Raw genomic sequence first — 15450 nt, 5'->3', positions numbered from 1 at the left:
CTCCTAACTCCCCCTTTGCCATGATTGTTTTGATTGTGTCTCCTAACTCCCCCTTCGCCATGATTGTTTTGATTGTGTCTCCTAACTCCCACTTTGCCATGATTGTGTCTCCTAACTCCCCCTTTGCCATGATTGTTTTGATTGTGTCTCCTAACTCCCCCTGTGCCATGATTGTGTCTCCTAACTCCCCCTTTGCCATGATTGTTTTGATTGTGTCTCCTAACTCCCCCTTTCCCATGATTGTTTTGATTGTGACTCCTAACTCCCCCTTTGCCATGATTGTGTCTCCTAACTCCCCCTTTGCCATGATTGTTTTGATTGTGTCTCCTAACTCCCCCTTCGCCATGATTGTTTTGATTGTGTCTCCTAACTCCCACTTTGCCATGATTGTTTTGATTGTGTCTCCTAACTCCCCCTTTGCCATGATTGTGTCTCCTAACTCCCCCTTTGCCATAATTGTGTCTCCCAACTCCCCCTTTGCCATGATTGTGTCTCCTAACTCCCCCTTTGCCATGATTGTTTTGATTGTGTCTCCTAACTCCCCCTTCGCCATGATTGTTTTGATTGTGTCTCCTAACTCCCACTTTGCCATGATTGTTTTGATTGTGACTCCTAACTCCCCCTTTGCCATGATTGTGTCTCCTAACTCCCCCTTTGCCATAATTGTGTCTCCCAACTCCCCCTTTGCCATGATTGTGTCTCCTAACTCCCCCTTTGCCATGATTGTTTTGATTGTGTCTCCTAACTCCCCCTTCGCCATGATTGTTTTGATTGTGTCTCCTAACTCCCACTTTGCCATGATTGTGTCTCCTAACTCCCCCTTTGCCATGATTGTTTTGATTGTGTCTCCTAACTCCCCCTGTGCCATGATTGTGTCTCCTAACTCCCCCTTTGCCATGATTGTTTTGATTGTGTCTCCTAACTCCCCCTTTGCCATGATTGTTTTGATTGTGACTCCTAACTCCCCCTTTGCCATGATTGTGTCTCCTAACTCCCCCTTTGCCATGATTGTTTTGATTGTGTCTCCTAACTCCCCCTTCGCCATGATTGTTTTGATTGTGTCTCCTAACTCCCACTTTGCCATGATTGTTTTGATTGTGTCTCCTAACTCCCCCTTTGCCATGATTGTGTCTCCTAACTCCCCCTTTGCCATAATTGTGTCTCCCAACTCCCCCTTTGCCATGATTGTGTCTCCTAACTCCCCCTTTGCCATGATTGTTTTGATTGTGTCTCCTAACTCCCCCTTCGCCATGATTGTTTTGATTGTGTCTCCTAACTCCCACTTTGCCATGATTGTGTCTCCTAACTCCCCCTTCGCCATGATTGTTTTGATTGTGTCTCCTAACTCCCCCTTTGCCATGATTGTGTCTCCTAACTCCCCCTTTGCCATGATTGTTTTGATTGTGTCTCCTAACTCCCCCTTCGCCATGATTGTTTTGATTGTGTCTCCTAACTCCCCCTGTGCCATGATTGTGTCTCCTAACTCCCCCTGTGCCATGATTGTGTCTCCTAACTCCCCCTTTGCCATGATTGTGTCTCCTAACTCCCCCTTTGCCATGATTGTGTCTCCTAACTCCCCCTTTGCCATGATTGTGTCTCCTAACTCCCCCTTTGCCATGATTGTGTCTCCTAACTCCCCCTTTGCCATCCTTCCACCCCATTTCTCTCTCTTTTTTTGTGCTTGTTTTATAACCCCAGGGGTTGGTAGGGGGGGGAAATAAATGTTTATTTCATTACCCTGGTAACATAAGTTATGTTTTGTTTCATTTCTCAGTGCAGACTCCCAGTTTCCTATAGTCCATTTTACAGTTTAGCCTAGTAATGTGATCCTTGTGAAAGTCTTTGCTTTTGTGTGTGTGTTTGTGTGTGTGTGTGTGTGTGTGTGTGTGTGTGTGTGTGTGTGTGTGTGTGTATGCGTACATGTATATGTACCACCTGGAAACAAAAGTGACCAAGAAAAGCTCTGGCACTAACTTTTTATGACTACTTTTTTTTTCTTTTTTTCATTGAGGGTGTTTTTGTGTGTGAATCCTCTGTAATTTCTTTGCTGTTACATATTTTCCGTTGTTTGTGTGCTTGCAGCTGTGGGGCTTTACCAGATCCCTATGGCTCGCATTGGTGACCGTGGCATTGTGAGTATTTATTGTGAGTTTGTCCGGGACCCCTTATTTACTAGCAAGCCAGCTTATTCGGGGCTAACCTCCGACGGGCGCAATAGCCGAATGGTTAAAGCGTTGGACTTTCAATCTGAGGGTCCTGGGTTCGAATCACGGTGACGGCACCTGGTGGGGTGGAGATTTTTACGATCTCCCAGGTCAACATATGTGCAGACCTGCTAGTGCCTGAACCCCCTTCGTGTGTATATGCAAGCAGAAGATCAAATACTCATGTTAAAGATCCTGTAATCCATGTCAGCGTTCGGTGGGTTATGGAAACAAGAACATACCCAGCATGCACACCCCCGAAAACGGAGTATGGCTGCCTACATGGCGGGGTAAAAACGGTCATACACGTAAAAGCCCACTCGTGTGCATACGAGTGAACGCAGAAGAAGAAGAAGAAGTTCAAATGGAGGGACACCTCCTTGAGAAAGTGAAACTGGAACAACCCGTGACAGACACAGCGAGTGGTTAAGGCATTGAACTTTCAATCTAAGGGTCCCGGGTTCGAATCTCAGTAACGGTGCCAGGTGAGTAAAATGGTGGAGATTTTTCCGAACTCCCAGGTCAGCATAATTATGTGCAGACCTGCTTGTGCCTGAACTTCCTTTCGTGTGTATACGCAAGCAGGTGATCAAACACGTTAAAGATCCTGTAATCCATGTCAGCATTCGGTGGGTTATGGAAACAAGAACATACCCAGCATGCACACCCCCGGAAATTGAATATGGCTGCCTACATGGCGGGGTAAAAACATGTTCGTACAAGTGAACGTGGGAGTTGCAGCTCACAAAGGAAGAAGGAAAGGAGAAGAAACAGCCCGTGAACTGGGTTGCAGATGATGTCCGGCCAGCCCACCACAGAGCAGGTGGTGCGGAGGTTCGTGTGGTGCCAGTGGGACGCTAACCACCAGCGCCTCTACTACATCCACAATGTGCGGCCCACCAACGGCCACGCCGACAGCATCGGCCACAAACTGTCGGCCATTCAGTTTCACAGCGCTGGCAAATTTGACAACATGGTGAGCCGTTTTCGTTTCCTTTTGGATGTGTGATGTTAGTACTCTTACCTTGCCACACAGGCGGAAGCTGAAGGAAGAATGCAACTTTACGAATGAATGAAGTGAGAAGGTATATGTTTCGAACAACAATAAGAAAACTGTGAATGATGAACATAGAACTTTTTTTTTCTTCTTTCCAGAATATCCGCTCTGAAGCTTGCATGCATGCAATGCATTTATGGGACACACATATAAGAGGACATCCTTGGTTGCTCACTCACTGTCTGTTTCTCTGTCTCTCAGTCTCACAGTTAAACATGCACACATGCATGCACTTACACAAGCACACACACACACACACACACTCACATACACAGACACACTCTCATACACACACTCAAACACACAAACACGTAGATATAGAGTTCAAGTTGATCTGTACACCCAAACTTTCTATTAGCCTAACCCCTTTTCCCCCTTGCAAAGTAGGCTCTAGTAGTTCAAAAGCAAAAAAAAAAAAAAAAAAAAAAAAAAATTACTCATTGTTTATTTTTGTAATACCAAGCATTTAGAACATGATACAGATCTTTATTGACAGCCAAGCACATTTTGTATGGTTAGATGTGTTTGTGAGTGGTGGGGGGAGGGGGGGGAGGAGGGGGAGAAAAAAGGAAGGTTGAAAAAATGTTACAATTTATGATGTTTTACTTAATGATATTGGCACGCATGCCCTTTCTGTAAGTAGTTTTGTTCATGATAGTATCATCAACAACACAACATGAACATTTTCTGATCCTTTAGTTCATCTGTCAGATATTAAGATGCTGCATGCACTGCATCTGCATCTGTTTGACCATTTTTTTCCCATCATGCATCAGTGAACATCACTGCCATAGTAACTTCCTGTTTAGACTATCCTGACTTCCATCCAGTTGAACAGCTTTCCCCATTTGCAAAGGAATCAAAACTGTGCAACAAGATTTGTTCTGCTGAAGAGCAAGCGATAACATGCATCACCGCTTTTTAAAGAGCTGCACTGGCTCCCTGTAAAAGTTTGTTTTTAAATCAGAGTTCAAATTCTTTCCTATTGTTATTTTGATGGGTCACTTCTGCTGTATCTGTCTGCTTCACTTTCCGTGAATTGCTCTTCTTAAACCCTTTATTGACTCACTTGTGTAAACAAAGTGAGTCTATGTTTTAACCCGGTGTTCGGTTGTCTGTGTGTGTGTGTGTGTATGTCTGTGTGTCTGTGGTAAACTTTAACATTGACATTTTCTCTGCAAATACTTTGTCAGTTGACACCAAATTAGGCATAAAAATAGAAAAAATTCAGTTCTTTCCAGTCATCTTGTTTAAAACAATATCGCACATCTGGGATGGGCACAAATTAAAAAAAAAATGAAGCCTAATTAAATGCAAACTGCACGTACTGTTATATTTATATGTTTTGTATTCTCTAAAGTTGGCACTTTGATCTGATATTCTGACACAACAACAAGAGCAGTCATTATTATCATTTTTTGTTCAAACAGGATCTTCTTTTGCTAAGCATGGATGTTTTATTTATTTTGCAAACGTTTTGGTGCAGATAGTAAAAAAAGGGAAATTACTCTGTAATTAATGCTAGGGGACTTAATTTGCTTTAAACTGAGATTTTTTTTTTTTTTTAAGTGTATCACAAGTGAGTCTTGAAGGCCTTGCCTCTCTTGTTCTTCTAGTGAACAGTTCTTAAAATTTCCAAAAGTTGGGAAACATGGGTTTTGTTTCACTGCCCCCAGCAAATTTTGAATTCACTGCGATTCAGTCTGTGTAACGATGGGTGCAGTAGCCGAGTGGTTAAAGCGTTGGACTTTCAATCTGAGGGTCCCGGGTTCGAATCACGGTGACGGCGCCTGGTGGGTAAAGGGTGGAGATTTTTACGATCTCCCAGGTCAGCATATGTGTAGACCTGCTAGTGCCTGAATCCCCTTCGTGTGTATATGCAAGCAGAAGATCAAATACGCACATTAAACATCCTGTAATCCATGTCAGCATTCGGTGGGTTATGAAAACAAGAACATTCCCAGCATGCACACCCCCGAAAGCGGAGTATGGCTGCCTATATGGCGGGGTAAAAACGGTCATACACGTAAAAGCCCACTCGTGTGCATACGAGTGAACGTGGGAGATGCAGCCACGAACGCAGAAGAAGAAGAAGTCCGTGTAACCACTCCAAATCTGAGAGAATTTAAAGTCAGTCTCAAGACATGTATTTTGCCAAGCATTTCTGTTGCTGTGTTGCAGGCTGTGTGTGTGTGTGTGTGTGTGTGTGTGTGTGTGTGTGTGTGTGTGTGTGTGTGTGGATGGCTGTTTTTCAGTGTGTGAAGCTTGTGCATGAACTGTGAGTGCAGTGTGTACAGAGCACTGAGTTGCATTTTGCAAGATTATTCACAATGTAAAAAAAAAAAATGATTCATTGTTATCATTATGTTCACAGTTGAAAAGGAAGTTGACTTTAACTAGCTAGTATGGATTTTGTCCACAGATCGACATTCCCATCAACTTTCCTTTTCCTTTCATCAAAACATCAACAAGGTATGGGTTATGTCTTGGTCACGCCTGCATTATTTTATGCATTAATTATGTTACGGATTGCTTCCAGTTTTGATTTGCTGGACTGAGGATAAGCAAGAATGAAAATTCATGAACTTTTCATGGAAATACTCTTCTTTTGACTAAAAAAAAAAAATGATGTCTGTAGTCGGGGGATTGAGGTAAAAGTTGAATGAAGTGTGGGGAATCAAGGGTTTTGGTCACTTGTGAGTATTTATACGCCTGCTATCTTCACAAAACGCATGATTGCAGAAGGCTGGTTTGATTTGAAGAGTCAGAGCATTTCGTTTGACATGTGAAAATAGCAAGTTTTTCTTCTAAATTTTCTTCTTCTTCTTCTTCTTTTTTTTTTTTTTTTTTCCCCTTCGTGTTTTTCTTCTATCAGGCCAATTACTCTGGTGATAATAAATTTAATCTCATGTTAATATCGATATTAGCATTATTTTACTATATTATGTACTGTTTGTTTATTTGTTTTATTTCATTATTTCATTACTTAATGTTTATGAATGTTATTTGATACAATTCATAATATGGTTCATCAGCCGTCATGATAAAATTGAAGTGCAACGTTGTGAGCACAGTATAAGCTTTCAGCTTGTTGATGCTCTTTTGTCATTCATTGCATTGTAATCATGTGTATTGTTGAATAATTAAAGATTATTTAAACCAAAATAGCAAGTTTTGAATTTCAGGTATGCTCTAATATCATAACATTTCGCCATAAAGTCTAAAATATTTGTACCCTTTTGATGAGCAATCTGGCTGTGTATGCTTGCATGCCTGTGTTAGCATGACTGTTGACAGCCAGCTGTTTTTAGAATGGTTTGTCCATCCATGCATGCTTACTGATTCTGTACGTAGTTTTCTTGACATAGTTATCTCTTGGTTTTCAGAGTGGTTTATGCAGACATTCCACTCCATCCAGGAATACCAGGTATCGTCAGCCATTATTATCTGAATAGATTCTTGAATTGAGATTGATTTTTGGTTGATTTTTAGGGAGGAGAGGGGGTTCCTCTTCTTTAATTTTTTTTATTTTTTAATTTACATTGTTTCAGATTTATTGTTGCTGATATTTTTGCTGACATCGCTTTGCATGTATGCACACACAAACACACACACACACACAACCACACCATATTACACCACACCACACCACAAACACACACACACCATAGCATACACACACACACACACACACACACACACACACACACACACAAGCATGGACAGACGTCTGAATTTATTACATTTTTTTAATGTTTGAATGGGAAAGCAGATTTTGTGATCTTTGAATGGGAAAACATTTGTTATCTTTGAAGGGAAAACAGATTTTGTGATCTTTGAAGGGAAAATGGATTTTGTGATCTATGAATGAGAAAAAACAGATCTTGTGATCTTTGATATGGGGAAAAAAAAATTTTTGCAAGTGAGAAAAGAAAGCGATGTATGTAAGTCTTTGAGCATGCACACGCATGTGCACGCGTGGTTGTGTTTTTGATGACTGTATACCGATGAATCTTGACGACTGTATACCGATGAATCATGACTCTGCTCTTGTTGTCAAGACGCAGCACTGAATGCGGTGGTGTTGAGTCAGCCCAGTGGCAGCATGTGCCTGTGTTACCAAGAGCACGTGTCTTCCTCTGTGCGGCCCAGGCACGCCACCCCTCCCCTGCCGACACAGGTAAAACACTCTATGACGGGCGCAACAGCCGAGTGGTTGAAGCGTTGGACTTTGAATCTGAGGGTCCTGTCTTCGAATCTCGCTAACGGCGTCTGGTGGATAAAGGGTGGAGATTTCTCCAATCCCCCTGGTCAATATAATTATGCGCAGACCTGCTAATACCTGAACCCCTTTCATGTGTATAGGCAAGCAGAAGATCAAATACACATGTTAAAGATCCTGTAATCCATGTCAGCGTTGGAGGAGTTATGGAAACAAGAACATACCCAGCATGCATCCCCCCAAAATGGAGTATGGCTGCCTACCTGGCAGGGTAAAAGACGGCCATACATGTAAAAGCCCACTGGTGTATGTGTGAGTGAACGTGGGAGTTCCAGGCCATGAGCAAAGAAGAAGAAAACACACTCATACACACATGCATGCTTGCATGCATACACACACACACACACACACACACACACGTGCGTATGTGCATACACATACACACACATGTACATACACACACACACACACATACACGCGCGCGCATGCGTATACATACACACGCACACACACACACACACACTGACATTCTCACTCACCCTTATACACACTCACACACACACACGCACCACTGACACTCTCACACTCACACACACATACACACACACACACAGTGGAGTGATAGCCTTGAGGTAACGCGTCTGCCATGGAAGCGAGAGAATCTGAGAGTGCTGGTTCGAATCACGGCTCAGTCGCCGATATTTTTTCCCCCTCCACTAGACCTTGAGAGGTCCTGTGTGCAGCATGCACTTAGCGCATGTAAAAGAACCCATGGCAACGAAAGGGATGTCCCTGGCAAAATTCAGTAGAAAAAACCCTCTTCAATAGGAAAAACAAATAAAACTGCATGCAGGAAAAAATGCACAAAAAAAAGGGGTTGCACTCTCAGTGTAGAGACTCGCTCTCCCTGAGGAGAGTAGCCTGAATATCACACAGAGAAATATGTTGTGATACAAAAAAAGAGAGAGGAATACACACACACACAGATGCACAGACACACACACACAGATGCACAGACACACACACACACATACACACACACACACACACACACACTCATACTTACGCTCACACTCACTCACACAATACACACACACACTCACACTCATGCTCACACACACACACACTTACACTCACACTCACTCACACAATACACACACACTCACACTCACTCACACAATACACACACACACTCACACTCATGCTCACACACACACACACTTACACTCACACTCACTCACACAATACACACACACTCACACTCACTCACACAATACACACACACACTCTCACTTATGCTCACACTCTCTCTCTCTCTCTCACACACACACACACACTCACTCACACACACAATACAGACACACACTCACACTCATGCTCACACACACGCACGCACACACACTCACACACACACACACACACACACACACACACACACACACACAGAGTGTTCAGGTTTCTCCCCTCTTTGTGTTTTAATTATCTGACATGATGAGAAATGGATGGAATGGTCAATGTCAGAGGCAGGTTCCAGTTTATATGTGCATGAATATGACTAAACTTGTGCCTGATTTTTTTTGTAATCAACATTGCATACAAAAACAGAGTCTTTGTCCCTATACTTTCAGCCAGAAGATGAACCAGAAGTGACTTCTGTGGACATCAATTACTACGTCTGTATGGTGCATCATGGTAAGTCTGCTGGTTGGTAAAGGTTTTTTTGTTTGTTTTTTTTTTTCCCAATCATCTGCACCATTTCAGTGGCATTACTCCCACGCCGCTCATTTAGATTCCCCCATACACGACCACACCCAGGTTCGTCCGTCACAGTTCCATCATTGGCAGTCCACAGGGAACCATCGATGTTAGGTCGCCAGGAGGCCACACACCAGAGGAGACCCTGCACTGCTGCTGAGTCACTTCGGTGGTGTTCAGTGGTGCCTGTTCTGATTTAACGACACCACCTGCTAAGCGCCCTACTAACGACAATAATGGCTTAGTCGCGGAGGCAGACTGCGTGAGCGTCCCTCCCAGAGTGGAGACTGCCACCACGTCCCTCAAACAACAGCCCTCCATGAATCTGCCGACACTGAAGACATTGACAGGACTCACCCCAAGCACAGAAGTGGATGGGTATCAAAACTGAGGTCATGGTTGGTAAAGTTTAGCTGTGATGTTGCCCAGGAAGGTGGTAGAATGGTTAAGATGCTTACTTGCCAGTACAGTGTCCTTGAGGGTTTGGGTTTGATTCTTGCACTCGCCCTTTTTCCACACCCAAGTTTGACCGGAAATCAAAACTGAGAGTTTAGTCATTCAGATGAGGTGACAACTCCAGGTCCCCTGGACAGCATGCACTTGGCACACTGAAAAAAACAACAACATGGCAACCTAAGCGTTGTCCTTTTGGTGCAATTCTATAGAGAAGGAATCCACGTCAATAAGTAGACAGATTTGTATGCAAGGCCTGGTCAGTGTGTTGGGTTATGCTGCAGGTCAGGCATCTGCCTGACGGGCACAATAGCCGAGTGGTTAAAGCGCTGGACTGTCAATCTGAGGGTCCCGGGTTCGAATCACGGTGACGGCGCCTGGTGGGTAAAGGGTGGAGATTTTTCCGATCTCCCAAGTCAACATATGTGCAGACCTGCTAGTGCCTGAACCCCCTTCGTGTGTATATGCAAGCAGAAGATCAAATATGCACATTAAAGATCCTGTAATCCATGTCAGCGTTCGGTGGGTTATGGAAACAAGAACATACCCAGCATGCACACCCCCGAAAGCGGAGTATGGCTGCCTACATGGCGGGGTAAAAACGGTCATACACGTAAAAGCCCACTCGTGTGCATACGAGTGAACGCAGAAGAAGAAGAAGAAGGCATCTGCCAAGCAGATGTGGTGTAGCGTGAATGGAATCATCATCTTCTTCCCATTCATGAGATGAAGAAGAAGACAGTTTCATGTACACAACACCACCACATCATTCATAATTGGAAAACATAAAAAATTGCCGACAGGGGAAAAAAAAAAAAAAGAAAAGAAAAAAAAGGGGTTGGCACTCTCAGTGTAGCGACGCACTCTCCCTAGGGAGAGCAGCCCGAATTTCGCACAGAGAAATCTGTTGTGACAAAAAGGTAAGACAATACAGTACGATACAATACAATACAATGCAATACAATACAATACAATGCAATACAATACAATACAGTACAATACAATACAGTACAGTACAGTACAATACAGTACAATACAGTACAATACAATACAATACAGTACAATACAATACAATACAATACAATACAATTTGCTCGGCAGATGCCTGAATTGTCTGAATACAGTGACGCTTCCTTGAGAAACTGAAACTGAAGCTGTGATGTTGTGGCACTGCACTCTCACTTTTAACCCCTTGACTGCTAGCAACTAGCAGAGAAATCTGTTGTGACAAAAATTAGTAATACAATACAATTTCGTAATATAAACACAAGTGATTTTTCAGAGCTGTGTGTGGTGTTCCAGCCCAGACACTTCATGGATGTGCGGCAGGGTTACCTCGCTCCGTCGTGGCTGGCAAGAGAGTGATCTTCCAGTGGTTTGGTCGGTTTGTGTGTTGTTGTTGTTGTTGTTGTTGTTGTTGTGTGTGCATGTGTTCTGATTTGTGTGCTGTAGTATGTGTGTGTGTAGTGTGATGTGTGTGGTGTGGTGTGGTGTGGTGCGGTATGTGTGTTAGTGTGTGTGTGTGTGTTTGGTGTGGTTTGTTAGTGTGTGATTGTGTGCACATACATGGGCCTTATGTATTTTGTTTTCTTGTATACGTGTGTGTATGTGTACACGTGCATCTGTGTAAGTGTGTGTGTGTGTGTGTGTGCATGCAATGTTGATTTTAGAAGTTGCTCTCACACACACACACACACACACACACACACACACACACACTCACTCTCTCTCTCTCTCTCTCTCTCCCTCTCTCTCTCTCTCTCTCCCTCCCTCCCCCACCCCACATGGACCATGAATTTTACTCCTTCCCTTTGTTGGTGGTCTGGGTTCTAGTCTTTTGCATGAGACAAACAGTGAACTCAGGTCCTGTGTGCAGCAAACACTTAGTATGTGTGGTCTGACAGTGTGGTGACATGCTTTTCCCCAGACCCAGTTTGACACAGAGAAACCTGATAAATTGAAAAGTAGCCATACGACATGACCCGACACGTCACGACATGACATGACATGACACAACACCACATCACATGACACGACACAACACATGACACAACGTGACACATAACACTACACTACACTACATTCCACCACACTACACTACACTACAGTACAATCACACATATGGGCAAGCACTTGTTTTTAAACCAACTTATAAACACATAGTATAAGAAAGATAATTAAAAAAAAAACCCTGAACATTACAGAAGTTGCCTCATGTCATCAGTGGTGTGTTGGTCCAGCTCTTTGTGAATGATGAAATAAAGACAAAGAACAGGCCATTATTCATAAACTGTTTACCTGTATGTTGGTGGACTTTATGACAGGTGATTACCTGGTTGCCGCCATGCCAGGCGTGTTCTGTCACCTGTTGAACGTCCACTTGGACTTCGAGCCGTGTCATCACATTTTACTGCACAGTAAGTTGGTTCAAGCCGTGCCATCACATTTTACTTCACTATAAGATGGTTCAAGCCGTGCCATCACATTTTACTTCACAGTAAGTTGGTTCAAGCCGTGCCATCACATTTTACTGCACAGTAAGTTGGTTCAAGCCGTGCCATCACATTTTACTGCACAGTAAGTTGGTTCAAGCCGTGCCATCACATTTTACTGCACAGTAAGTTGGTTCAAGCCGTGCCATCACATTTTACTTCACAGTAAGTTGGTTCAAGCCGTGCCATCACATTTTACTGCACAGTAAGTTGGTTCAAGCCGTGCCATCACATTTTACTGCACAGTAAGTTGGTTCAAGCCGTGCCATCACATTTTACTGCACAGTAAGTTGGTTCAAGCCGTGCCATCACATTTTGCTGCACAGTAAGTTGGTTCATATTATGCCATCACATTTTACAGCGCAGTAAGTTGGTTCAAGCCGTGCCATCACATTTTACTGCACAGTAAGTTGGTTCAAGCCGTGTCATCACATTTTACTGCACAGTAAGTTGGTTCAAGCCGTGCCATCACATTTTACTTCACAGTAAGTTGGTTCAAGTCGTGCCATCACATTTTACTGCACAGTAAGTTGGTTCAAGCCGTGCCATCACATTTACAGTAAGTTGGTTCAAGCCGTGCCATCACATTTTACTGCACAGTAAGTTGGTTCAAGCTGTGCCATCACATTTTACTTCATAGTAAGTTGGTTCAAGCCGTGCCATCACATTTTACTGCACAGTAAGTTGGTTCAAGCCGTGCCATCACATTTTACTGCACAGTAAGTTGGTTCAAGCCGTGCCATCACATTTTACTTCATAGTAAGTTGGTTCAAGCCGTGTCATCACATTTTACTGCACAGTAAGTTGGGGTTTAGCGGGTCTTGGGGATAAGGAATAAAGGGTTATGCAGAGTGTCAAGTCAACCTCATCATGTCTCAAGAGAAATTAACACATGGTCATAAAGATCCCTGTGGGCTATCAATGCTGAGAATCTAAAAGGAGAAGCCTAAGTGTGGTGTGTGTAATGGGCGTTTTCGGGATGGGTAGCATGAAGGTGATGCCAGTAAGATGACTCAGAAAGTGTCCTGCCAAAATCATCTCTGTGTGTGTGTGTGAGGAGAATGCTGGTATACTCTAAGCTTGTGTGCATTTTAGTGTGGATGGTGTTACTTGTCTTGTGAGTGAGTCTTTTAAAAATTGCATGTGTTAACTTCAGTGCATTGGTACTTGCATTCATGTTTGCATGTTTGGGAATTGTGCATCCGTACATTAAGCATAACTGCCATACTCCTGATTGTTTTTTGTTTTTTTTTTAGATTACTCCAGACTTAAGAAATCATTTTTAAATATTGTTGGATTTTTCTAATAAAAAAAAAAAAACAAAAAAAAACACACAAAAAAACATTTTCAATTTACAGAAAATTTTGGCATGTTGATGGTAAATAGACAAAGCTGGTTGACCTAAACCAGCCCAGTTGATTGGCTGTGCATGTGCATACTATCTATTTCCATTTCTGTTTGCAAAAATTAGAGAGTGACAGTGAATTCTACAAAGCTTCTTTAGGATCTCCTGAAAAAGGCAAAAGGAAAGTTTTTGGTGATGCAAGATAGCCATTTTTGGTAATACAAGATCATGTATGACTTCACTGATAAAAAAAAAAGACAGTCATTATGCTTTTTGCAAGCCATGGTGTTGTGACATAAACATCATGCATGGCAGAAAAAAAGACATTGATTAAGCTCCAAGCTGTGTCTGCAAAGCACCGAAGAAATGTGAGACAGACCATTGCAGTGATGAAGACGCCCCTAATAACAGATCACTTCACGAGCACATTGAATATGAGTACCACAAAGGCGAAGGTCAGGTGAATCAGATGGCTGTCTTCTCACCTGCTTGAATTAAATACCTTCAGTTTCTGGGGGTACTGGCCCAAGCTCATCCCTACATCACCCCCACCCCACCTCAGACCCCTGCCCTCTGTTAGGATACTTTTCCCTACAGATTGACAGCTATGTATTTAGTATGCAAATAAATAGGAGCGTGTGTGTGTGTGTGTGTGTGTGTGCAAAGTCATGCTCGTGTGCATACAGGTCTTGTTCCAGGCGGCATGTCACTGTCTGACATTCCCCACGTGTTTCAGACCATGACATCCCCACTGCCACCAAGCCTCCAGTGCCCAGCAGAGGCAACAAGAGCCACACAGTGCCCAGAGTCACCACCACCACCATCAGCGGCAGCACTAAATCATCGGCCACAACCTCCACAGACTCTTCAGACCTCACCCTCAATGGGCAGGTGGTGGCAGTGGACTTGAAGCCTCCCTCCAGGGTCCAGGAGGAGGAAGAGCCTCAGGATCTGGCGGAGTCCACAAGCGAAGGGGCAGAGAGCGCCACCAGGGCCTCCAACTCTGATCCTTCAATGGCCTCCAGCTCTCATCGCTCACAGGGGCTCAACCCCACCCCTGTCCCCTTTCAGGGTGCGGGACCTGCCTCTCCTTTTCTGCTGAGGGGGCTGAGCGTGTCTCCCCGGGTCAGCGGTGGCTTTGGGGACCTGCCGGACACACTGTCGCTCCTGGACTCACAGTGTTTTCAGCTCAGCATGCCGCTGGTCCCCTGCTTCGGCTTCTTCCGGGAGGCGGGCTCTGTGGGTGAGTGATGGCGTCATTAGGGAGGGTGTGCAGGCCCGCTTTCGTGGGGGACTTTTCAGCGCTCACTTAGCGAGAAGTAGGCCATGTGACATCATGGGCAGCCCACCACCTTAACTGGCTTCTCTGAGTTTGCACTGCCTTTTCTTGGACAACTTTTTGGCAGAGTTTATAAATGGATCAGTTTGAATACGTAATGGCAGATATATGACAAAAAAACATGCTCCAAGTAAACATAGAAGACAAAAAGTAATTATAAAAGCATGTGTATTTTGTAAACTTGCAAAAATAACCACCGAAAATGTTCAAAATCCTTTCCTCAGAACATTGATTTCCACGACAGAATTTTAGCCTTTTGGTGACCTGGAAATAAAAGGAAATGGAGACGTGCATGCGCATGTGGATCTCGCTAAAAATAACCTGGGGACCTCCATGAAAATCAGACAAAAGTGGGTCAGCACACCCTCCCTGTTATCAGAACATATTATTCTTTGTGTGGAGCTTACTTTACCAACCTGCCCAGGTATGCCTTCTGACATGTCGCAGGGCAGCAGTGAAGAAGCGCCACTCTTTTTTTTTTTTTTTGCTGCCCTATCATCTGCACCATTTCATTGGCGTTACTCCCACACCGCTCATTTTGATACCTCTTCTTCTTCTTCTTCTTCTGCGTTCACTCGTATGC

The 15450-nt window shown here is 43.7% G+C and overlaps 1 protein-coding gene across 1 annotated transcript in view; it reads left to right on the top strand.

Annotated features, from left to right (window-relative positions):
- The window catches only part of LOC143284564 (protein pigeon-like), a 75784-nt gene that overhangs the window by 15057 nt on the left and 45277 nt on the right, over nucleotides 1–15450 (top strand). Inside the window, exons 7-15 of the mRNA XM_076591353.1 lie at nucleotides 2083–2132; nucleotides 2998–3180; nucleotides 5684–5733; nucleotides 6648–6688; nucleotides 7323–7441; nucleotides 9112–9175; nucleotides 10994–11071; nucleotides 12016–12108; nucleotides 14265–14771. Of these exons, the coding sequence (XP_076447468.1) occupies nucleotides 2083–2132; nucleotides 2998–3180; nucleotides 5684–5733; nucleotides 6648–6688; nucleotides 7323–7441; nucleotides 9112–9175; nucleotides 10994–11071; nucleotides 12016–12108; nucleotides 14265–14771 (1185 nt within the window). The remainder of the gene's footprint in view (nucleotides 1–2082; nucleotides 2133–2997; nucleotides 3181–5683; nucleotides 5734–6647; nucleotides 6689–7322; nucleotides 7442–9111; nucleotides 9176–10993; nucleotides 11072–12015; nucleotides 12109–14264; nucleotides 14772–15450) is intronic.

Source organism: Babylonia areolata, chromosome 8, assembly GCF_041734735.1.
Source record: "Babylonia areolata isolate BAREFJ2019XMU chromosome 8, ASM4173473v1, whole genome shotgun sequence".
Classification (NCBI taxonomy): domain Eukaryota; kingdom Metazoa; phylum Mollusca; class Gastropoda; order Neogastropoda; family Buccinidae; genus Babylonia; species Babylonia areolata.
This window is presented reverse-complemented; position numbering and strand designations above follow the sequence as displayed.